Here is a 26,622-nt window from a genome sequence, read left to right as displayed (position 1 = left end):
TCCTTCAGAGGGTAAAAACAACACAATCTAATTGACCTGCTCAAACCTTCTTGTTCCTTTCTACATTGCTCTTCCTTGTCAACCCCATCAACTTTAATTTTTCCCATGTTCCCACGCAACTTTTTTATTGAACGGATCGTCTACGCACTTTACCCCCTGAGCCCCAGGCATTTGGCTTAGTTATGCCGAACATAGTTTGCATTATCAACCCATTAAAGTGACCACTGCTGACCCTACGCTTTGTGCTGTAGGGTCACGTCTCACGTGCTGTATCGTCTCCCACCCTTATATGTTGAGTGTCCTTACCTTCTCAAATATTATCATCTTTTCATCTCAGTATGATTGCTCAAATTGTTAGAAATGACTTCCCCACCACACTACTGACCCCTGACAACTCCTTTGACCATCAGTGAACATACCCCAGACTGACTGTGGTCCAACTCACAGACTGAAAGGATGGTCCTAAATGATGAGCGATCAGATCCCAGCGTGCAAAAGCAACTTGGCAGTAGGAATGCAATGAAAAGTATTGGTGACTTCCAGAGAACAGCACTGAAGTGAAGAACTGTACTCGAAGTGTGTATGAGGTGTGCCATGATGATGTGGTGAGGCTGGTGCATGTCTGATGCATGCTAAGAAGAATTCGCGATGGCACACTACATGAACACAGCCACCAGATTTTATTTTTAACCTAAGCCTCACACAGATAGTTCAAAGTTTCTGAGTGGAAGTTTTAAACAACATAAATAGCAAACGATATCTTTACTATTTGGGATACGGACAGACTCTAACCTCACACCTTTAATGCATGGTCTGAGCTGAGATGCCACTTTTTAAATATAAAACCTTAAGTTATCTCAGGACTGTGACTTGAAGGAAGTTCTGGGATTTACATTTTGAGGCAGGGAGCAGCGTGATGATAAATTGTTCCACTGTTCTGCATCTTATGTCTGGGAAGTCTAACTATTAAGTTGAGCTTTCTATCATTGGTAAAATAGGTCAAAAAGAAGGAAAGGTCCAGTTGAAATTTCCAACAGGTCTGACTTATTCCTAGCCTCCATGAAACCAACTCAACATGTCTCAATTGTCCCAAGTTCTAGTTGACACCAGGTTGAATTGGACCTGTTGAACTGGAAACTGACATCTGGGTATGTGTCTTGTGCTCAGTGTTATGAGCAATGAATATTCAGTGGTCATGGAGAAAGATCCAGACCTAAAAGAGACATCAACTATTTGCAGTTGGAAAAGGACCCCACTGACAGAGAAATTGTGCTTTCTTCAATGATGCCTTAAGAAGGCAACTGAAAACCACCACATGTGTTCTTTGGTACTGAAAGTGAAAATGTGAGACTCCTACAAACAACTGAAGAGGAAAGCACAGGATCAGAAAAAGTGGAACAAGGAGCTACCTGATCATACAGTACATCGTTGACTCAGTTACAATTCTAGAGAGAAAAGATATAAAAGAAAGATCAAAATGCCCTTGATAGGATAGCCATGATGTGAAAGTATTGGACTGGGATGGACAAAGTTAAAAATGACACAACACCAAGCTATAGTCCAACAGGTTTATTTGAAATACAAGCTTCATCAGGTAGCCAGTGGGGCAGGATCACAGGACTCAGAATTCATATAAAATATCAAAGTGTCGTACAACTGATGCAATGTATTGAACAAACCTAGATTGCTGTTAAGTCTTTAATCACTTAGAATGGGTTGCAAGCTTCAATTAATTAATATGTAAATCCCAGAACTTCTTACAAGCCACAATCCTGAGATAAATTGAGGTTAAATAAAAAGTTGACATCTCAGCTCAGAAAATACATTAAAGGTGCAAGGTTAGAGTCTGTCTGTATTCCAAACTTGAGTTAGACTGGTTCTATTTCCAAAGTAGGAATTATAAATGTCACATGGATTGACTGCCTACAGGTTGTGTGCTTTTTGAACAAAATAGAATGTATCTGGAAATACAAATCTGTAAATGCAAATTTACCGCATAAACTTATATGTGCGTGTGCACATGAGAGAGTGAGAGAAAGAGTCTGTGTGTGTATGTGAGGGAGAGAGTGTCTGAGTGTATGTGTGTGCATGTGTGCATGCTTGGTAAAGTGTTTTTGAGAGTGACGGAGTATATGCCTCTAAAAGGATGTGCGCATGAGTGTGAGTGTAGCGTGTGTGTTGTGTGTGCGTCTGAGCGAGACCATGTGAATGAGAGAGGATCTGTGTGTGTGTGTATGAGTGTGTATGTATGCTTGTGTGTGAGTGTATAGTGTAGTGGGTATGTACTGTGACATGAACCCAAGATCCTGGTTGAGGCTGTCCTCATGGGTATGGAACTTGGCTATCAGCCTCTGCTCAGTGACTCTGCATTGTTGTATATCCCAAAGTCTGCCTTGGAGGATGGTCACCTGAAGATCCGAGACCAAATGTCCTGAAGTGTTCCCCAAATGGGAGAGAATAACTGGCGATTGTTATGCAGTGTCCGTTCATCCGTTATCATCGCATCTGCTTGGTATCACCAGTATACCATGCCTTGGGGCATCCTTGCCTGCAGCGTATGAGATAGACAACATTGGCTGAGTCAAATGAGTACCTGCCATGCATGTGGTGGGTGGTGTCCCCATGTGTAATGGTGGTATCCATGTCGACACTCTGATACGTCTTGTAGTAGTTGCCATGACAGGGTTGTATGGTGTTATGGTCAATGTTGTCCTGAAGGCTGGGCAGTTTGTTGTGAACAATGGTCTGTTTAAGGTTTGGTAGTTGTTGGAAGGCGAGAGGTTGAGGGGTAGGGAAGGTCTTGGCGAGGTGCTTATCCTCATCGATAACTTGTTGCATGCTGCAAAGAACATGGCGTAGTTTCTCTGCTCCTGGGAAACGAAGATTACCCTATCCGCGGCATCCCCTGACTGTCTCCTGGGGAGGTCATTATGGTTTCTCACTGTGGCATGTTGGAACTGGCAATCAATGAGTTGAGCATTGTATCCTGTTCATATGTAGATGTCCTTCAGCACCTTCAGGTGTCTGTTATGTTCCTCCTCATCTAAACAGATCTTGGGTATGTGTAGGGCTCGTGTGTAGGGGATGGCTTTTTAATATGTTTTGGGTGGAAGCTGGAGAAGTGCAGCATCATGAGGTTATCATTGTGGGTTTGCAGCACAGTGAGATAGTGAGGTGCCTGTCCTTGATGGAGATGCGTGTGTCCAAAAATGAGACAAATACCAAAGGGTAGTCCATGGTAAGGCTGATGGTGGGATGAAACTTGTTGAGATCACTGTATAGTTGATATAGCTAGAGAGGTTCTCACACAGGGTCCCATTACCTGATATGGTGGGATGTCCAGGTGTGTTGGCTTTGTGTATCTTCGGAAGGAAGGACAGGACATCTGACCAACATTATACATCAGATACATTAATGACATTTTCTTCTTCTGGAGCCAAGGCAAGGAATCACTGAAACAATGACACAGTGATATCAACAAGTTTCATCCCACCATCATTCTATTTTGTTCAAAATGCACACAATCTGAAGGTAGTCAGTCCATGTGACATTTAATAAATTCCTACTTTGAAAATAGGACCGATCTGACTCAAGGTGGGATACAGACAAACTCTAACCTCACACCTTTAACACATTTTCTGAGTTGAGATGTCACCTTCTTTTATAAAACCTTGAATTATAACAGGACTGTGATTTTAAAGAAGTTATGGGATTTACATATTGAAATCTGCAACCCATTCTAATTGTTTAAAGCCTTAACTGCAATTCAGGTTTGTTCAATACATCTCATCAGTTGTATGACACTTTGATCTTTTACTATAAAGTCTGTGTTCTATGACCCTGTTCGACTAACTACCTGATGAAGGAGCAGCACTGCGAAAGCCTATACTTTGAAATAAACCTGTTGGACTATAACCTAAAGTTGTGTGATTTTTCACCTTGATAGGATAGACCAATGGAATTGGTAAAAGGGGATGATGATGATGATTATGATAAACTAAAGCAGAAATTGGTAGTATGAGAAAAAGGTCTGGATTCTCGAACTAGTACCAGCATCTCTGTTGCTCAGTTGCTGAGTCAGAAGGTGTTCAACTTCCTCTCCAGAATTTGAGCATATCAATTCAAGAGTAATGTTTCATTGTCACACTGTAGGATGTGATGTTTTGAACGAGATGTTAACTCAGGCCCTGAATGTGTCTCTCAGGTGGATATAAACAATTGTGTGGCAACATTTCAAAGAAGACCAAGGGGGTTCTTCTCATCAGTACTTAGGTGTTTCACAAAAACACATTAATTGATCGTTATCATATTGCTCTTTGTAGGAAGTTGATGGCTGCCACATTTCTGCATTACAATAGTGTACTTCCAAAGAAATGTACTCCAATAATTGTGAGTTAATTTGGGGTGTTTGATGGTCCATAAAATCCTAACAGTGTGGTAACAGGCCATTCAGCCCATTGAGTTCACACTGATCCTCTAAACAGCAATCCATCTAGACCCACTCCATCCCTGCAACCCTGCATTTCCCATTTCTAACTCCCTAGCCTACACATCCCTGGACACTACATGGCAATTTAGCTTGGCCAATCCACCCTAACCTGCACACCTTTGGGCTTTGGGAGGAAACCGGACCAAAATCATCAGACACGGGGAGAATGTGCAAACTCCACACAGACAGTCACCTGAGGCTGGAATCAAACCCCATGTCCCGAGTGCTGTGAGGCAGCAGTGATAACATCTGTGTCACCATTCCACACAAATGGATAAAACAAAACAAAGAAAAACAGAAGTTGCTGAAAAAGATCTGGCATGATCTGTGAAGAGAAATCAAAGTTAATGTTTCAGTTCTGGTGACCCTTGCTCAGAAGTGATGGTAGCTAGGAAAATGTCAGTTTTTACATACAACATAGGGTTGGGGGAGGGAATAAGGAGTAAACAATAGGTATGGATAGAGCCCAAAGGGAAAGAAGAACATTTGGATAGACAAGGCCTGGTATGTGTGGTGGGGAGCTAGAACATGGAGGATGCTTAGGCCCTAACATTAACAAACTTGATACTGAATCCGGAGGGCTGCAGGATCCCCAAGCAGAAAATGCATTATTGTTCTTCCGGCTTATGCTGAGCTTTACTGGAGCACTGCAGCAAACCCGAGACAGAGGTGTGTGGCCAGGGGCAAGGGTGTTCTGTTAAAGTGGCAGGCAACTGGAAGCTCAGAGTCTTTTTTGCAGGCAGAACGTAAATGTTCTGCTAAGCAGTCACCCAGTCTATCACATAGTCTGTTATTACACACTATCTATTGTTAGCCACTAACAAACTCCATTAACAAATATTCACCCTTCCAGCCAGATTGTTATCAACTCCATTGTCTGTCCAACTGTTCTTCTCTCTATTTGGGCTCTATTCCCACCTATCGTTTACTCCTTACCCCTTCCCCCCAACCCTATCTTCTGCTTATAAACCTACATTTTCCTACCTTCCATCAGTTCTGAGGAAGGGTCTCCAGACCCGAAACATTAACTTTGATTTCTCTGCATAGATGCTGCCAAGCCTACTGAGCTTTTCCAGCAACTTCTGTTTTTGTTTCTGATATACAGCATCCACAGTTCATTCAATTTTTATGTAAGTGCAAATCTTTGTTTTACTTCACTCACTGTTCAGTAAAATAGAAGTGATGATTATAATCCAGCCTATTTTATGGTTGACCTGCCTGTCACTGTAGCTGTAGCTGTGTTAGCAATTCTGGCGAATACACAATTCAACCTCAATGAGAAAAAGACAACTAAAGCCAAACACTGCTGTTAAGATGGGATTATAGTGAACACAGTCAATGTGTTAGAAAATTATAATTGTATATAGAATAAATCAGCAATCATCAGAATTACTCAGCAATCTTTCCTTTTGATAGTACATCAGGAGATAAATCTGATCTATTTTTTAAATAAGGATAACCACCACTAGGTGGTAGTGGCTGCATGTTATACAAAAGTGCCACATGCATTTTCATCTTGATGTGGCTCTCTGTGGATTTGTGCATAATGATGCTGGGCATTGGGTGTCACTTACAAACTAATTACAGTGGAATGAAAATTAAGAGGTGATATTCCTCTATTTGAGTTTAACAGATTGCCTGGGTGTTGTGCCGAGGAAAACCCCACAGGAGATGATCACGTCCAATAAGGAGCCTGTTGAATTTCCTTCAATTAAACTAAATTGAATTTAGATGGGAGGAAAGTCACTGGCAGCATTATAGGCTTATAATGCTTCCAATACGGGCAACGCAGTCGATCCCTTCTAATCAAGTATTGACAAGGAATATTTGCTTGAAACCCAATCATGGATTTCTTATTAGTTATGATGGACAACTCAACCATAAGGAGCTTTAACAAGGTAGAGTCGACTTGATCCCATAGGATTGCTTACTCGTTAGAGAGAGAGAGACAATTGGTGATGAGTTTAACCTGAAGGTTACGGTGCCTCAGTTGAGGGGTGAGGGGTGAGGGGTTAGTGGTGAGGCACTTTGTCTTACATAACAAGGCACTGTTTATTGCACAATAGAAATAGGCAAAATTAACATTAAGTAGCTGGATACAATTACAAAAATCAGGACCCTGTTAAGTCATATCTGTCTGCATCAGAAGCTTGAGCAAGAGAAATTATATCTTCCCATGAATTCATATGCTAATGTTGAAAAATGTAGTGCTGGAAAACACAGCAGGCCAGGCAGCATCCGAGGAGCAGGAGAATCGATGTTTCGGGCATAAGCCCTTCTTCAGGAATGCTTATACAAAAATATCAAACTTGCATTGGTTATCCTGGTTCACCTAAGGATAACTGTCTGCACGTTTGTTGGCAATGCTCTTCGTAATAACTCAGGAAGCCTGACTGGAAAGGAATATCATTAACTGTTGAACACCAAAATAGAGCCACTATTCATAGTGTACATCAGCTAGTCCCAGCCTAGGATGGACAGCTCTGCTGATGTAGCCCTGGGTCTGTTTTGTTGTTCTACTAATGTTTTAAACTATTAATTACCACCAGTAACTCACTTGGGTAGCTAATTAGAAATTTACATATAACTGTGGAAGAGGAGCAGACAGTCGACAGCGATGACCCCACCACGGCCTGCTGCCCAGTTCTTTTTATACTCAGCCAGGCCAGGTTCAGGAGCAGACCCACGAGCCGATCTTCTGATCTGCCCACAGATCTCTGCACTAGCTACCCAAAGATCAGGTACATGAGGCTGAAATGCAACCAGAAACAAAACAAAGTGTTTTTCAAATAACTAAAAAGGGGGTGCAAACGGCCACCATCAATAAATACATGGTCTATGGATGCCACAGTGCCTCAAAATAAACAGTTGGGCTGGGAGCGTGTGAACCACCGCAAATGTGGTTATGAGGGACTGCTGCATGCAATACCATCCATCCCAGGTCCCTGATAGAAAGAGGTAAGACTCCAGTGTAGACAGCCCTCCACTGGGGATCCCCACTGCCCTTTGCTAAATACGCATGCCAAGGTATGTCTGGGTGGCAGATGTGAGAGTCGAAGTGGGTGATGTACAGCAGCAGGCTGTACAAAATCCATCTCTTTGCAAGGTAGAAAGACACCCTACACACACTCAGAAGGTGTCTCAGGTTGTGGAGCATCAATCCTCTGGGAGGTTAAGGACCTTGGAGCCTCCTTTGCCATGACATAAATATTCCCAGGTAGAGGTGGGTATGGCAGATGCTGGAGATTAGAATCAAGACTAGAGTGATACTGGAAAAGCATAGCAGGTCAGGCAGCATCCGAGGAGCAGGAAAATCAAAGTTTTGGGCAAAAGCTCTTTAGCAGAAATGAGCTCCTCAGATGCTGCCTGACCTGCTGTGCTTTTCCAGCACCACTCTAAACTTGACATGAAAATTCCCAACTTTGCACCATGTCTCATAACCAATCTCACGTGGAAGAAAGAGTAGTCTCAGTTGTTGAAGTTGATGGAGTTGACATTTAACATGACTTGATTAGTTGAGAGGGAAAAAAAGTGAGGACTGCAGATGATCATGTTTAATACAAATATATGGATTTATGTGGTAATCTCTATTTATTTTTCTGTGCCCATGTAATCTGTTTGTATATGGCCTAGCATGAGTTGATCTATAGCTTGTGGATTTAAATTCCTGGAGAGTCCTCATTTGTGTAGTAAAAAGCTATTCGAATATAGCGATATCCATCCACAACTGAGGCGGGGCTCTCTCGTTACATGGCTTCCAGCCATCAAGGATAATATGTTCACCCCCGTCTGTGTGAGTTTCCTGCAGGTGCACTGGTTTCCTCCCACAGTCCAAATCCATGCAGGTTAGTAGGTTGGCCATACTAAAAAAATTGTCCTGTAGTGTCCATGTTGATTAGCCATGGGTCCAGGTGGGATACTCTTAGGAGGGTCGCTACAGACTCAATGGTTGAATGGCTTCTTTCTGCACTGTAGGGATTCTATGATTCTAATAATCATCACCGAAAGCGAGGAAGCTTTTCCCTAAAAGACAAACAGATCCATCCTGAGGCAATCCCTGGACATTATTCTGCATAGGGTTCTTCACGGGGATTTAGGACTGTTCTCTGAAGTTTGCCTTGGTTATATTCTGTGCTGTGAAGGACTGTAATTGGAATTGTTGGAACCAGGGTGGCAGCTTTGGTTTTAAGGAGAGTTTCAGGAGGATTATGAACTGGAGGCCTATGACATACTCTGAAATCTTTTCACAGACGCAGGTGACTGCCAGAGCATCATTTTCAATGACAGCTTATCTCTGAGCCAAGGCTATCAGTGACCTGGGGATCAGGTTGATTGGCCATTGAAGCTGGAATAAAATGTCCCCTAGTCCAATGCAGGATATGTCAGCTATAGCAATGATGGGCAGTAGGTGACCATTATAGACCAGCATATGGGTAAATATAAGCCTGTCCTTCATCATATCAAAGGCCAGTTATTGTTGCCAAACCTCAGGACTGTTGTGTTTCAGGAACTGCTGTAGTAATTCAGTAATGTGTGCCAAGTTGAGTAGGAGCCCATGTCAAATAGTTAACCATATCTATGAAGTGCTGAAACTCATTAACCAACACAGGCAGCGGAAAAGTCAGGATGGTCTCTGTTTTTGGAAGCTGCAAAAGTGGTACCATGCAGCAGTGACCAGACAGGTTTGCCAACAATGTGATATGTTCCTGCCATAATAGATACATCAACTAATCACAGCAATTGTGTCCAGCTCTCCACTTTTGTTGGTGCTCTGAGCCTCTCCCATCTGATACTTAGTTGCAACCAGTGGAAAGAATGACCTTGCAAATAAAAATTTCCTGAAGATTCTTGAGCGGCTGTATCAAGTTTACCCTGGTTTATGAAAGCCTTCCATTTAAACCTAAAGCAAAAATCGAAGGATTCAACACTGTTGACGCTTAGCATTTCCATGGGACAGATAGAGGCCATTTGGCCCATTCAGTCTGCACCGACCCTCTGAAGAGCGTCTCACCCAGGTCCAGCCACCAGCATGACATGTGTGGGGGCATTAAAATTCATCCACTGGGTTTTGTAAAGTAATAAATGAAAGAGAAGTGCAATTTGGTTTTATGATACAAAGTTCAATAATATCTGACTTTAAGAAAATACCATCTGAAAGTAATTTTAGATCAAATATTGTTTTGATTTGTGTGTTAATCATGCAAAGATTCTTATAAAATACTTCCATAGACATCATTTGGCTACTTTAATTATATATACAGGCTTGTGATAATGAGTTTATTTTCTTTCATACACTCTCATTATATGTAAAGAATTATAGACATGTATAAATGAATTACTTAGTAGAAATCCAATCAAGTGATGTAGCTGATAGCAAATATCATTGGAGTTTATCTGTTGCACTTTGTTATTGATGTCTTGTATATACAAAGCTGTACATTTTAATTTTCCAGAATGCTTTTTACTGCTGCAGTGTATAACTCTGAAAAAGAAGCTGCCCAGCATGGTTGGAATATAAAAGGTATTGGGCTAGATATTCATCTCAGGAGTAGAGTTGTTAAAAGATAGCATCAGATTGGCCTCCAGTTAAATGCAACGTGGGTTATGTTGTTCATTGTAATCAATTATTGCCCAAGACAAATTTCTAGCTTCTTCTGTGTTCGGCAACCGAGGCAAAACCAGTCTGATGACATGATATTTGGAACAGGGCGCAATTGCTTTACACAGCTGCACTTGTCATTTTTTCTAATAAATGCATCATAAAATAAAACATTATGTGTTGCCTTTATTTAAAAGGACTTTTGTCAAATGAATGTGCTTATAAAATTCATTAATAGAAAGAAAAACTGAAGCGATTCACCAAAACAAGGCATCAAGAAAGTTGTCGTCATTTTTTTCCTTTTCTTTAATTAATTTTGAAATGCTATTCTTGCAGCCTTTGGAAGGTATTAATTCCTTTCCTATCACTGAACTCCAAATCTATCCTCTTCAAGCCATGAGATAGATTAAGGCCTTTCCTGGTATTTCTTAATGTTTCTGAGTGAATCAGTAGACTGATTTATGTTACTACTGAGAGAAAGGTTGTTACCCAGACAGCATGTGTTTAGTTGACAAAAGTGGCAGTAGCGAGGCGTTGGGGGGGGGGGGGGGGGGGGTGGAGGGGGAGGGGGTGGTGGGGGGGAGGAGGAGGGGGGGATATTTATCAGACACAGTGTGTTGTTCTCATTTGGAATACATTGCCTGAAATATTGGTTGGAATGAATACTGACTTTCCAGAGGGATACGTTCTTTAAAAAGGAACCCTGGGAGCACTATGGAGGATGACCAGAACATGTAGGAAATTGGTAGTTATCATCAGAGATCGAGGAAGGTGGTACTTTCACAGGCAGCCATTTTCTCCACAGACATCATTGGGAAGCTTGTGGAACCTGAATGACTAAAGAGAGAGATTCTGTCACAGTCAGTAGTATGTAATGACTGAGAGTAATAGTGAGGTTATTAGAAGAGTGGCAGTGACATGCAGAGTCCGCTTAATTGTTCAACAAGACATGGATGTCTCAGCATATCACAGGAGCAGTCCTGGTCTTCTCCCGTCAGGATTAGGATTCACTCCTTGTAAGTGGGTGAGGGTATGAATGTCAGATCCCCCAGCACATATGGGCTCTCTCTGTCCTATTATGTACTGTTGTTTGCTGTGATACTGAAAAGAGGAGGAATGAGTGAGGTGATGGTGGGTGACACAACTGTTGGTCCGCCTGGATGCGGGGGAACGATGTTCAGATAGACTAAGAAGACAGAATAAAGGGCCTGCAGGGTTGATGATGTGGGAGGCTGATAGGGAAGGGGGTGGGTGAGGAAAAGTATTGAAGGTATGGGGCCTGAGCCTTGGTGGGAAATTTGTGGAGTGACACTGATAGATCGAGTGTGAGGTGGCAGAGAGAAAGATGCAGCAGAATGGTGAAAGTCATTGCTTCTACATTGGTGGTCAGTCCCTTGCATCCTGGAGGGAGCACTGAACTGGGTACCAACTTCAGACCAGGCTGGCAGTGTCTGATGAGACACCTTGCTCTGCCAGTCCTTTGGGAAAAGGGCACATCTTTATTACACCACCTAAGCCAGCAGGATATCCTGGTCCATGTCAGGGAAACCTAGAGCCTCTTGCCCTCCTCCTGCATGTTCCAATTCAGTCTTGACCGAGCTAAGGCAAAATTGCAATGCCAGTGCACGTCCCAGGGCACTGTGGCACTTTAAAGATGGTGCATTTGCAAGGGATGCCACTGTTTAGGCTAATAGCTAATATATTGTTCTGGCAATGACTCTTTCTAAAATGAGACAGAAATCAGACATGCAAGATGTCATAGGGGCATGGTAGGTAATTAATAACGTTGGTTTGTTAAGGTAGGGTAAGAAAATCTGTTAGGTGTCATGGCAAGGTATTCTCCAGAAACCTCAACACAACTTGGTCTTAGCCAAATAAAATGTAATAATCAGCCATTTGTGAGCTATTAATTAACCAATCCTCTATCCATGTTAATAGACAATCCCAAACACCATGGGGTTTCTTATCTTAAGTAGCTTTTCATGCAGTACCCAGAAAGAGTCATGGAGTGGGGCTAATTGGGTAGCTCTTTCAATGCACTGCCACAAGCTAGAGGGGCTGAGTAATTTCATATTGTTCTTGTAGTGATCTCTAAGATTTTCACAGAAATACTTTTGACTGAATCTGCTTTTGATTTCCTCTTCCAGCAAAGAATTACATGGCACCTATTTTGGCAATTTCAGCCTCACAGCATGGACAGAATCTCAACTTAATAAAACAGCAAGTGTGAACCAGTATGACACTATAGTTTACAATTCAAACACATATCACTAATGCATATTAATGATTGCTTTGGCATGTGGATATATATGATTTCAGCTGAATGGTAACCCTTTGAAGATAACTGCTTTATTACAGTAACCTTAAAAATTCCTCATCAAATTTTCTTTGTCTCAATTATTGCTTGGAAAACTCTCCTATGTTGAACATACGTTGGCTTTTACAATTCTATATGTTGCACACAGTTTAAGTTTCATACAAAATCTCAGCAATACATATCATCAACATAAAGCTTAACTTATTGGAGACATCAACCAGTACCAGTTTTGAGGCATCATTAAATTCCTTCCACAAAATATAAATAAGGTCAAACAACACTCCATGATATTGCTGAGCCTTATTCCCTGCTGCTTTCTCCCCTGTACTTTAACGGATATTGCAATGGGTTATATAAACTCTGTGTTTTGTTGTCTTACAAACTAGAAGAAGCAAGAAATAAGAAATTACTGTAACATAATGAATTGCTTTTTGCAATGCGGTAGAAGGTTTCTGTATGCACTGAGTGGTGTTCACTCTATTCAAAGTCGTGTCTGATGCTGAATTACTGATCATCATGGAAACAAAAATGAAATCCTATTTGTACCATTCAAAACATGAATTTTTAATTGGAAGATAATTACGTTCAAATTTCTCCTTCTACTCCACATCAATCCTTGGTTATTCAGACATAAGCACTGATTAAGTTACTGTCAGTTATCAGCAAAATATGTTTGTACATTCTTCAGTTGGGGCCTACCATTGTTGACTTTCTGAAATGTTTTCATCAGTGCACATGCTATTCTAATGGAAAAACTCCTGCCGTGCAGCATTTTACAACCCAGCATTCACATCATAGCACCTTGCAATATATTTCAGCAATTGATCGATGTGCATAGTTCTTTATAAATGCTGTGGCAACTCCTTAATCATGTCATAAGAAGAACAGCTTGTTGCAACTGAATTTTTTAATAGTCAAACAGACATTTTTACTCATATTGCTGAAATAATATTCCTCAGCATTGTCATTCAGTCAGAATATACATTCTTAAGGCACCACAGGTTGGAATTATTATTGACTGTGCTCATTGTACTCATATTTACACAATGTTCCTTTTCTGCCTTGTTAACAAAGGTGGCATTTATTTCAAGTCTGTATTAGAATGTGGGGAGAGAAATTTGACGCATGTCCTGTTAAACAGTTGAACAACAGTTTCCCCAGCAGTACTTCCTACTCTTAAAGGAGTGTAAGTGTTTAGTCATCCTGTGCATATGACATTCTTTATGAGTCCTGGTCTAAACGCAGAGAGTGGTAAGGGCGTGGAATGCCCTACCTGCTAATGTAGTCAACTCAGCCACATTAGGGAGATTTAAACAATCCTTAGATAAGCACATGGATGATTTTGGGATAGTGTAGGGGGACAAGCTGAGAATAGTTCACAGGTTGGCGCAACATCAAGGGCTGAAGGGCCTGTTCTGCGCTGTATTGTTCTATGTTCTATGTTCTAAATTGATATTATGAATAATGGATTGATGACCTTGGTTGCAACCATTTACTTCAGGAGATGATGGACTACACCTGACCACATGTCCAGTGTAGAGTCACCTATTAACCTATGTTCTACAGGAAGATGTTGGGGTAAAATATGAAGGAATTTGATCACCCAGAGAAGACCAAAGCACACAATGTTCCACAGCAGAATGTGAAGAAGAGTCAATACATGAACAAGTCAAGGATGCACGTGGCATTCTTGACATAGTCATCACACACAACAGCAGTTTGCCTCCAAACCCACAAGCCAAAGGTAAGGTTGGACAAGGCCAAATTACTTAGTCAACACTGCGATTGGCACCTTTGTCTTCCAACAACCAGTCTTCAAGGGCCTGGAATGACTATCCAGATGAAAGGGAGGATATTCTGAAAACCTGACTGGACAGTTTATATCTGACTTCACTGAGTTTTTGCAATCCTGTCCCTCTTCAGCAGTGAGAACGAAATGGCAGAGAAACTAAATGGATACCTTGCGTTTCTATTCACACAGGAAAGTGCCAAAATCCTACCAGAAATCAGGGAGAACCAAGGGACAAGTGTAAACAAGGAATTGCAAGGAATAAAAGCTGAACATGCTGGAGAAACTCAGCAGGTCTGACAGTATCAGTGGAGAAAGGAGCTGTTAACGTTTTGAATCCAAAGGATCTTCTTCAATACTGGAAGGAGGTTGGAAATTGGTGATGTTTATGCTATTGACTGAGGAGGAGCAAATGTAATGGATGGTAAAGGTGCCCAGAACAAGAGACAAAAGCAGCACTAATGGTAGCAAAGGGGGTTTGAAAAATTGACATATATATTGGTTTATGTAAATAGTAGAAAATAGGTAAGCTCTGCCGAGAGCAAACCTATGTTAACAGGACACTGGGATTTTGGAGGTGGGGTGGGATGGGTGGTGGGGGGGGGAGGGGGGAGAAGTGGTGGTTAGTGGGAGAGGTGAGGTGATGAGTTTTAATTAAAAGTAGTGCAGTGTTCATGTTTGAAAGTTGTTGAGTTCTGAAGGTTGTAAGGTGGAAAATGTTGCACTTTTTCTCCAACTTATTTGAGCTTCACTGCAGAAGGCCCAGGACAGCAATGTTAACATGTGAACAAGTTGGTGTATTGAAATGGCAGACAACTGCTGAGGAGTAGGGCGATTAGAGAGGGAACAAGGAGATTTATACAAAGATGTAAGAGCCATTATTGAGATATTAATGAATGCTTTGTATCTGATTTTACCTACAAGACAGGTTCAATCCAGATCATCGAGGTGGAGGTGCTATGACGTTAATGCTGGGTAGTAAATGCTGCACGGCGGGAGTTTTTCCATTAGAATATCATGTGCACTGAATGAAAACATTTGAAAAAAGTCAACAATGGCAGGCCCCAAATGAAGAACGTTCAAACACATTTTGCTGATGACCGATGGTAACTTAATCAGTGCTTATGTCTGAATAACCAAGGATTGATGTGGAGAATTTGTAAAGAATGCTTCCTCATGTAGAAGAATCTAAAACTAGACCAAAACAATGTCATAACATTGATAAGGAGGAGGTATTAGGTAAGCTGTTGGCACTGAAAGTTCATAAGGCATTGGGATCAGAAGAGGTGCATCCAAGGATATTGAAAGAAATGAGAGTGGAAATTGTGGGGAATTATCTGTCAATCTTCTCTATGCAGGAGTGATATTGGATGTTGGGAGTAATGTTTGCATTTCTCCAATATTCCAAAAACGATGTCAGATTTTTTTGGAACTGAGACCTGAGTGAGGGAGGTTCAAATGGAATTCTGCTGAACTATGCATCTAAACATAGTGCAAACAATTAGTAGTGAAAACTGACGAAGGTTTACTATCTAAGATTCTTTGAACATGCCGATGATCTTACACATTATTCTCACATAGATGTAAAAGGTCTCAGGTCAAGAGACACATCTCTAATGTCCTGGTCAATAGTAATCCCTCAATCAACATCAGAAAATCAGATTACTTAATAGGCAATAAAGAACTTTGTGATATCATGGTGTTGTGCACAGTTTTATATCAGTATTTTCTTGCTTGTTGAAATAAAAGCTCATGGCATAGATTTTGGCATGGATAGAAAGTTGGCTGACTAATAGAGTGCAGAACGTAGGCACAACTGGATCTTTTTCACATTTGGAGGATGTATCAAGTTGTATGCTACAGAGATTGGTGCTGGGAATGCAAGTGTTCATAATTTATGCAGATGGCTTTTGTAAAGGCAGGAAGGTGTTTGCTCATGTTACAGAGAAGATGGGAAAGTATGTTGTGAAGATGGGAAAGTATGTTGTGAAGATGACATAAAGAGAAATAAAAAAAATACATAGAGTGAGTGGGCAAAAATTGGACTAATGGAGTATAATATTGCAAACCGTGAATTTGTCCATCTTAGTAGGAAAAATAATAAAAAAGAAACACATTATCTAAATGCCAAGAGATTGCAGACCTCTGAAATCCAGAAGGATCTGTGTGTTGTCATGCAGGAATTACAGAAGGCTAGTATGCCAGTACAGCAAATAATTAGGAAAGCTAACAGATATTCTAATTTATAGGAGAAGAATTGAATACAAAGATAGTGAGGTTATACTTTAGATATACAGAGTACTGGTGAGACAAAATCTAGAGTACTGTGTGCAGTGTTAGTCTCCTTATTTAAGGTATGAAGTTTATGTGTTAAAAGCAGAAGATGAAAGTTTACCAGGTTAACACATGGAATGGGCAATTTGGCTTATGAGGAAAGATTGGACAGGCTAGGCTTGTATCTGCTGAGGTATAGAACATTAAGATGTGATTTGTTTGAGAAATACTAAGATCCTGAGACAGTGTGACAGATTGAATTTGGAGAGAATGCTTTCTCATGTGGGAGAATTTAAAACTAGCGCTCATTATTTAAAAAAAGGGGTCATTTGTTTAAAACAGTGATGAGGGGAGGTGTTTTTTTTATTCTCAGAGGGTCATGAAAATCTTCCTGAAAAGATATGGAAACAGAGTCTTTGAATATTTTTAAGGCGGCAGTAGTTCTTATTTTTGGGAAACAAGGAGGTGGAAGGTTATCATGGGAAGGCAGGAATGTGGATTTGAAATTATCATTGATAGACAAGAACAGTAGTTAAAACCAACTTCAACCCAGGTCTGTGTGTACTAAAGACTGAAGGTGTGTGATGTGAGAGCTAAGCTGCGAAAACCCCTATGCATCCCTGCACTGCAGGTAAAATGAAAGTCATCTCTTTGTTTTTTGCTGAAAGCCAGAAAGCAAGGAGAAATGAGACAAGACAAAGGTCTTTGCACCAAATACAAATCAGGCATCTTAAAATCAAGTGCACACCTGCTAGCATCAGTGTACTGGTATTGCTGAATGTAACACCTGCAATATTCTATTGTCTCCTCTTCATGGGACCCAGACTGATCCATATATTTCTTTCAACTTTGATCGTTTTTGGACTCACTTCTCATTCCTAATTTGTGTGTATGTGTGTTGCATTATTGGTTCTTCTTGCATTTAGTAACAAAACCTCAAGAAAAGAAAGTCTGGTCAAATTGATTTCTTTGGATTCAAATGCACTTGGCTTTGGAGAAAGGCATCTACAAGGGAAATGACCCTGATGGAATTCACTGATTTGAGATGAAGCATAGGAGTTTGTGAATAATGAAGAGGAGCTAATACTTCCCTCCTCACCCAGGAAGTTGACAATGTGGAGTATCCCATCTGGAACCATAAAAAAAATTGGGGCACCTTGTTGTGACAGTTTGCACGTAAAATAAATAAAACAACTTCTGATGACTCAGAGGCATTGGTGATATGTTTCTTTAAGTTTCATGAACAACCATTCAGTGTCCATTTAAAACTAAAGCTGAGCAGGATTTCCATCCTTTTAACAATGGGAACAATTGGATCAAGAAGTAAGATTTAAAGATTGGAAGCAGTATTCAGAAGCCATGATTTTTCATTTGAGTGCTGCTCATCAAAATGTAAAAATAATTCACTAGATTTTTGATGCCAAGCTCCCAGTCCCTAACTATGTTGTTTTTGTAGCCCCTGACCTTCAAATAAACAGAGTTATTGTTAAAACATTCATTAATTTATTTGTAATTATGATGAATGATCAATTTTCTATTGTATTAAGAATGCATTAAATTTGGAACTCTCACAGCAGTCAGCAACCACAGGGTTTTATTATAAACAAATTTATCTTCGAACAAACAAAATGTAATTTTAAGTTCACATATGGTTTTAAATTTCTGTGGGGTGTCTATAGTAATTTAAATGTGGCTTCAAGTATTTACGTCTCCTTTTACTTTTACTAAGCTATTCCTTCAGGTTTGGTAATACAGTACAAAAATATTTCAAGGGAATATACTGTCAGGTCATGCTTTAGAAGATTTCTGATTGTCTTGTGAAACGCAAGTTTGTAACTAAAATGCAAATGGTGAATGATACGATTGCAATATTCTCTATATGACTAATCAACAACATCCAATTATCTGTTAAATAAAACAATTCATAATGAATATACGTTTACTGATGGGTTGAATGCATCAGGACACTTGTTTCCCTTCAGCTAAACCATCAGTCAATGGGATATTTGCACTTACTATGTGATTACTGCTTTGTGAACTAACATATTTAATTCAATTTTTCAGTTTCTATTCATCTTTTTCTTTACTTCACAAGGACAGCTGTAATGAATAAAAACAATTAAAGATAAAATTTTTTTCTGGTTACCATCTAATTCAAAGGCAAATTCATTATATAATCTTCTCCACAGTAAATACATGAGTACAATGGCATTGGTAAACTAAGCATGTGATGCATAGGTAGGAACAAATTACTGCAGATGCTGGAATCTGTACTGAAAACAACAAATGCTGGAGGTCACAGTGGTCAGACACATGGAGAGACAGCAAGCTGATGTTTCAAGTCACTCTGAAGAGGTGTGTAGACTCAATGGTAGCTTGCTGTCTCTCCATGGATTCTGCCTGACCTGTTGTGATCTCCAGCATTTGTTGTTTTCATGTGATGCATAGGCCCAGTCTTGAACTCAACATTATTAACTGTCTAGGTCCTCTCATCTTACGGTCTTCCTATTAATTCCTTTGCTTAGAGGAATTAGCAACCCTAAACTCTATTTTATCCTTTTGTTCCCCAGCTTAAATTTAAGACAAAATAAGTGGTGTGAAGATGTCTATTGCACTTCAGAAAAAAACACTGACATCAATTACCCAAACCACCCCAGGCCATCTGGAGAGGCACTTTTTCACTCTCCCAGTATTGTAAGTTCTTTACAACAGTTTCTGTCCAATGCTTCATATTTTCACATTAAATACCTTCCAACCCAGCTCATCAGTCTGCTGTGTGTCCTTATAAGGTGGCAAGTGAATAAAATGTAATCATGCATTCTGTACTTCCTCTGTGCCTCAAAAATACTTAACACAGCAAATAAAAAAAGGTACTGAGTATCAAAGATTCAATATATCTTGGGAATTCAGGTTTGGAATCAAGTTGACAGATAAGTTTGCTTTTGCTTGCACCAATGGCAATACAAAATGAAGTTAATTTTGGCAGTGTAATCAGATTCCTGATGAAGGGCTTTTGCCCGAAACGTCGATTTCGCTGCTCCTTGGATGCTGCCTGAACTGCTGTGCTCTTCCAGCACCACTAATCCAGAATCAGAATCCATCTTATTTTTGGTACAAATGCAAAATAGTCAACAACGTGACACCATTTGGCAATCAAACTTGGACAGTCATCCCAGAAAATACAAAAATTGTCTTGATTTGGTTGTGTGACCCTGCCTGGATTTGAGGTTAAAGCCTTTTTTTTGAGATAGTGGAGACAGAATTTTACATTCAACCTATGTTGACATGAGTCTGAGAGTTAATTAGATACTGATGTTGTGTGTCAGAAACTGGAAAGGTTTTCATTCTCCTGCTGTGAGCAACAAAGGAAAATTTATTCTAAAAAGTAACATTAAAAAAGTGCACTTTCAAAAGCTACCTGCAATCAAAATAGAAAATATGTCAACATTTTAACAGACCTATTATAATAAACCAAATAAAAAATGACACCATGAATAGAAGCCCTTGAGAGATTAGTCAATCTTGTTAGATCATTTATTTTCCCATGTACTCTTATTTTTTCAACATGTCATACTGTATTATAGTTAGGGCATGTGGAGAAAACACAGCTCAGTAAAGTAAGTGATGGCTTGTTGGATTTCTGTGATTTGTGTTTGGCGATATGCAGATATGCAAATCCAACAAGATGAGTTTCTAACTGCTACTAATAATATTCCCAAAGTATTCATTTCAGGCACATAGCAAACAATTGTTTAATTTAATTGCAGTAACAACTACTAACCTGCATTGTTCAAATCTGTAGTGAAGACAGGATTGCAAGCTCTGGTATTTATGGATAAATCTTTTATTTAAATACACAGACATAACAAATAATTTATCTTCATTACTATTGTAAATGGAAGTAGTTCAATGTGATTTTCTTTCCTTGCAGAAATGTTTGGCAACTGTAGTGCTTGAATTGAATCAGTAAGAGTGCCTATTTATTAATAATTACTGTAAATATTACTGATAAGTTTTAGATTGAAAACATGAAAATGTTGACCATTAGATAATAGCTTTTCAAATCGTGTTTTTGGATGTTTTACATGCACCTTAGAGGTTAAACAGGGTCTCAGTTTCTCATTTCATCTGGAAGTCTGCACCCCAACCAATGCTACACTGATGTATTTATGTGCTCAGAAGCATTTAAATGGTGCCTCAAGTTTATACGGTCATAAAAAGAACTAATCGAGTTCGGAGTTTTATAGCCTAAATAATTTTATGGAATACATTAAAAAATTGTGGCTATTTTTGTTTGGGGTTTTAGGAGTGATTTGATAGATATTTTTAAAACTTTTGAAGAGGGAGCCAGATTATTTAGAAACAGGCTGTTTTTAATGATTAAGTGGACAATGAGGGATCATTGACACAAGGTCAAATACAAGAGATTTGTTGCAAAGATCAAAAGAAACCTTTTTTCCAGTGGTTAGTGAGGTGGTGGAAAGCACCAGCAGAGTTAATGACTGAAAAAAAAAATTAAGTATAAGCTTGAATAGATAGTTGAAAAGAACGTGAGTAAAGGTATATAGGAATAGGTGGAGAAATGATATAAGCAACATTGACCACTGGGAGCTTAAACAAGATTGGAGTTAGTCTTAGGGCCTCGTCAAATAGACAGATACAAAAACTTTAAAGCTGCAGTGCACTGTTAAATTGTATATGTCATTATCTCAGCCAAGAAATTGAATATCCCAAAGTTTTGATGGTTATGTTGTTACCTGGTTGTCAGAAATAACCAAGAAATGCATGTAATCCTTACTTTCTATACCAACTACATAACTTTTAAAATTGGAACTGCAGTTCATTCTCTTGCAAACTTTAAAAGCAGAAGCTGAATACATACATCATGTTAACTTAACTTCCCATAACTGTCAGCTCTCTAAAACAGAAAATATACTTGACATTATAAGTGATTGCTATAGAGGCACAGAATGTAAATCACAGGTTGGTCAGTGTTATGTTTAATGAACACTCAAGTTTGTGTGGTAATTAATGGCTGTTTTTTATTCCAGACTCTGGATGTAGAACAATATGTAAATGTAAAATATGAAGGTAGTATAATTGCTGCATTACCTTGCTCTCATCAAGGAGCGCTGTAATGTGCAATAATATAAAAGTACAAGATGGAACAGCCAGGATTCTTCTAATAGACCTCATATCCCACAGAATATATTCATGCAGCACAAGATCAAGGTTATTGTATTTGTATTCATTGTTGCAAAAGTAATTGAAAAGGAGAACAATTAAATTGGTTTCTAACTGCAGATACAGGACTGAAGTGATGGGACACTCAATGGGGCTGGAGATGCTGCCTGACCTGCTGCACTTTTCCAGCAACAACACATGTTCAGATCTGATCTCCAGCATCTGCAGTCCTCACTTTCTCCTGGAGAACCATCGAATGCCTCACCTTAGGAACATCCAAATTAAGAGTTCAAATAAGCCTATTTGGCCCCTTGTGCCTGCTGCACCATTCAATGAAGTCATGGCTTTTCTGTTTGTGTTGTGAATTCTACATTTTCATCCAACCCAAATAACTCTGTTCCCTTGCTTAATATGAATCTGTCTACTCTGTCTTAAAAACATTCAATGGTCCTGCTTCTATCACCATCTGCTGGAGAGCTCTGAAGTTGCCTAATCCTTTGAAAGAAAAGAAAATCTCATTTCTGTCCTAAAAGGTTACCCCCTAATTTCTAAACAGTGCCTTTTGTTCTGATCTCATCCATAAGAGGAAGTGCCCTTTCCACATCCACATTGTCAAAGTCATCCAGGATTGAACATATTTAAATCAAAATGTCCCACATTCTTCCAAACTTCAGTGGAAACTAGCCCAGCCTGTCCAATCTACCCTCACAAGACAACTCACTTATTCATCAATGTAGTACATCAGCACTCAACTGCCTCTAATGCATTTCATTCTTCCTTAAATAAGGTGACCAAAATTGCATTATTTTGGTTTGGGACCAGCCTGTCAATTAATCTTAGCTGATTAATTGAACAGAAGCAGGATTTCTAGGATGAGGAAGCAGGTGTTGGAAGGTCCCATCTAATAAGAGATCTGGCTAAAGAGAGGCCAGAGGCCATATTGGATGGAAATGCCACCAGAAAAGATATTGTTGCTGCTGGTACCACAGCCAGCAGAAATCTTTAATTGTCACTGCAATTAAAACTGGAGAAAGAAGTTTGGGTGGCGGGGGGAAGGTGGAGTTGTGGGGAAGGGGGTGCCAGTCGCTGCTGGGAAGTTTGGGAGTGTGGAGAAAAGGAAGTTGCAGGGAGCCAGGTGGGGAGGTCTGTATCAAGGACAGGGTTGGTTCTTTCCCTCCCGACTTTATCAGGTTGCACGTTGGAAAGCAAAATAGCCACCACCCATTGCCCCATCTTCCTGAAGGACATCTCGTACGCAAAAAATTTATAACTCCATTTACTGATTTGCTGATGACTCCACTATAGTGGGTCAGATCTCAAACAACAATGAGACAGAGTATAGGAAAGACAGACAGCTCAGTGACATAGTGTAAAGAAAACCATCTCACCCTCAATGTCAGCAAAACAAAGGAGCTGGTCATAAACTTCAGGAAGCAGAGAAGACACTCCCTGTCTGCATCAATGGTGCTAAGTTGGAGATGGTCAAGAGCTTCAAGCTCCTAGGAATAAATATCACCAAAAATCTGTCCTGGTCTATCCATGTCAATGCTATAGTCAAGAAAGCACATCAATGCCTCTACTTCCTCAGAAGGCTAAGGAAGGTTGGCATGTCCACAAAGATTCTTACCAATTTTTTTATAAATGTACCATAGAAAGCATTCTGTCTGGATGTATCATAGTTTGATATGACAACAGCTCTGCCCAACTCTGCATCAAAGTCCCCTCCTAACCTAGTTATACACTCTTCCACTCTTGTCCATTGGCAGAAGGTATAAAGGTTTGAAAACATATACCAACAAATTTGAGAACAGCTTCTTCCCCACATTATCAGACTTATGAACAGACCTCTCATATAGTAGAGTTGATCTTTGTCTGCACCTTCTCTACAGCTGTAACAATATACTCTACATTCTATTATATTATCCTGATGCACATATGTGAAATAAGATTTGTCTGGTTAGCAAGCAAAACAATACTTTTCACTGTATCTTGGTATATATGAAAATAATAAATTAAATCAAATTAATATAATTCATAATATCATCTGGGTAGCTTGTGTATTTGGATCTGTTCATAAGTAAATAATGAGAATTAATTTAGCTCTGTTAACATTAAGCAAGTATGCACTCTTTTATATTACTATTAGATGATGCAAAAGCTTAATGTACCAACTTTACATAAATATCCCCCACACAAATTATATCAATCTTCATATGTGTTTCTGTATGATTTTACATTGGATTACTTCAACTGCAGCACACCACCAAGTTCTCCAGGCAGTTAGGGTTATGCAATAAATGTTGGCTGAACCAATAACACCCATACCCCATGAACAGATAAATAAAGACAGGAGTGATACTTCACTCAGAGTGAGTATTTGTGAAGGATGTTGCTTGGAAAATGACTTAATTGCTGTTTGTGATAAGGTCTCAAGATAGGTTTCAAGATGGCAGCCTAGTAGGACGCTCCAACTCAAAGGGGAAAAGAGGAGGTGATTCCCAGACTGGAGGCTGGCCTTGGGAGGCAGGGCACTTGCAGACTAGAGGAGAAGCCTTGAGCTTTGAAGGCCAACGTGGTCTCGAGACTTGACCTGGAGTCTAGGTGCTGGCATGGATTGGGTTGAAGGAATTGTAAATAGAGTACCTTTTTTCCTTTTAATTCTTATGCTCAAAATTTATTTATTATTCTTTCATTTTTATACCAAATACTTAAGTATCAATACCTAAGTATCTTGTACCTAAGATGGCGTCATAAGCAGTGACATTGCAAACTTTCCACTGGACTCGTTCGAGTGCTCATGACAATAAAACCAAGTCAATCCTATGAGTCTGTGCTTCCTACCCATCTCCAAGAAACATTCGCAGCACCTTCTTATTAAAATGGGCTTGCCTGCTGTAAAGTTAGCTTCAATGGTGTACATCAACCACATAGTATGACATTCTCCTTAATAAGAATGCAATGTGCATTTAAGAAACCTTTACCAATTACAAACCTTGTTGCCCATTAAGAAGCTAGAAGGGTGAGATAAGCAAATGTTATTAATTGTCAAACCATATAGAAGCTTTCTGTTTGTGCACATGGCTTTTCGTTTTTCTTCTCTGTTCCTCCCGCAAGAGAAAAGCCCAGTTCTAACAAAGTCTTATCAGCACATCTGTTTATATGGTCCTAAACGTTGAGTCCAAGACTGGAGATTCTTCGTCAAGATCTGAAAGTAGGAAAGAATTTCCTCATTAAGAAGTAAAGCATTAGCACAACAGAAATGCAATGCCCCTAATTTTTTCTGCTATCACTTTGAACAGAAGTTTCCAGTACAGATATGGTATCATCAGAGCACCCAGGAAAAGCAATAAACTATCCACATGAAAAGCTCTAAGGAATGTTATTAAAGCAAGAGAGATCAAGGTACATTTACTGCAAGCAATAAATTGCTTGACAGGAATGAGTTTGAGAGACAGATGGAGTAGCTCGATGCTAATAAACAAGTATATTGCAGTTTATAGTCAGCAACATGGACCAGTTTGAAAGGTTGATAGCTGTTGGTAATGCTCTTATATATGCATCATGTGCTGCATTGCCAAGTTCAAAGTAATAAACTGCAAATAGCCAATTTATATGAGCTTCACTCACATTTGCCATTTGCAAAGAATATTCTGTTCTCTTGTGAAAAAAGTATAATTAATGGTTAGTACCTTAACAATTCTTGATTGGGAATTTTAAAGGGCAGCTGAGGTCAGTCTGCAAACTTTTAATTGTATTTTCTGGGAAGAATGAAAATTCATAGAATGGAAGCTTCAAGCACCCAGGAACTATGACCTATAGTTGTTTTAATCATTGCTTATTAGCCTAAACACAAACACATGTCTTCAATGAGGCAGGATAGAGTTTATTCGATCATTATATTCAAGATTGTCCCCTACTCAGTTGAAGTATGAACCAAACCACAGAAAGGAGATAAAATTTCCATTGGAGTATTTTATATCAAAATTAAAGGTGAAAGATGACACAATTTCTGATTGTTTTGGTCAAACTCACAAAGTATTTATAAACTACTTGTTAGTAAATCCTACTAGGTTCTGGAATATCCAGAAAACCACATGAAACAAAATACAAAGCCTGAGAGAAATCAATCAAATGTTATAAAATGCATTTAGCAAGTAAAAGGCTCGAAATCTGAAGAAACGTCTTGCAACTAATTGGGAGTGCGAATAATCCCAGTGCAGGTAGCTGTGGGTCTGATGGAAATTGATCATGGCTACCTTCTTGTGATTAAAATGTGCAGTAAATAGCTAGATACTGCAGCACACAATGCACAAAAAGTGAAAATATTGAAGCCATAATTAGTCATCCACAATTCTGGTCTCCAAAAGCATCATTAGCATGTGTTACTGAAACAAACTCAACAAAATCCAACCTGAAACAATGGATTTTCATTGCAGTGTTCATCAATGATAGGTGGCCAAGGAGAATGTTATATTTTACAAAACTCTTTTTTACAGTCTTTCATGCCTACATTCAAAACATGCTTCACCTAAGCATTAAGTTCAGAAGTTAATGCCTACTGAGTTGGTCACTACATTTTAAAGTAGTTTTATGCTTTATGGGCTGTTTGAAATGGGAATGCAAGTTAAAATTTCCAACAACCCCCATTATTTTTGTGATATCTATAGCAGAGATATACCAGAATTTATTTATACATTATTACACTAACTATTCAGAAAGAAGATGAATTTTTAGTATTAGGGTTGGAAATCTTTTTCAAAGTTTTTTCATTTAAAAAAGCGACATGGTCCTTTTTTTTATAAGTGTAGGGAATTGGATCCTCATCCATATTAAAATTGTACCTTTTTTGAAATGGGAGTATTAAAATTCCATTGAAAAGGCTTATTTTAGTTCAGATGTAGGCTTAGGCTAATACAAGAAGGATTAGCTTCCATATTCCATCCACTGCAGTTTTATACTGTACCAATTCT

General features: G+C 39.4%; 1 protein-coding gene across 1 annotated transcript in view; it reads right to left on the bottom strand.

Moving 5' to 3' along the window:
* Positions 1–24,796: 24,796 nt before the first annotated feature.
* LOC140465806 (G protein-activated inward rectifier potassium channel 1-like) overlaps positions 24,797–26,622 on the bottom strand; it is a 487,432-nt gene continuing 485,606 nt past the window's right edge. The window contains exon 3 of the mRNA XM_072561598.1: positions 24,797–24,857. Coding sequence (XP_072417699.1) covers positions 24,808–24,857 — 50 coding nt within the window. The 3' untranslated portion in view covers positions 24,797–24,807. The remainder of the gene's footprint in view (positions 24,858–26,622) is intronic.

This window comes from Chiloscyllium punctatum, chromosome 42 (genome assembly GCF_047496795.1).
Source record: "Chiloscyllium punctatum isolate Juve2018m chromosome 42, sChiPun1.3, whole genome shotgun sequence".
In the NCBI taxonomy this organism is placed as follows: Eukaryota; Metazoa; Chordata; class Chondrichthyes; order Orectolobiformes; family Hemiscylliidae; genus Chiloscyllium; species Chiloscyllium punctatum.
Note: the sequence above shows the minus strand (reverse complement) of the source record. Positions and strands in the feature narration are given on the sequence as shown.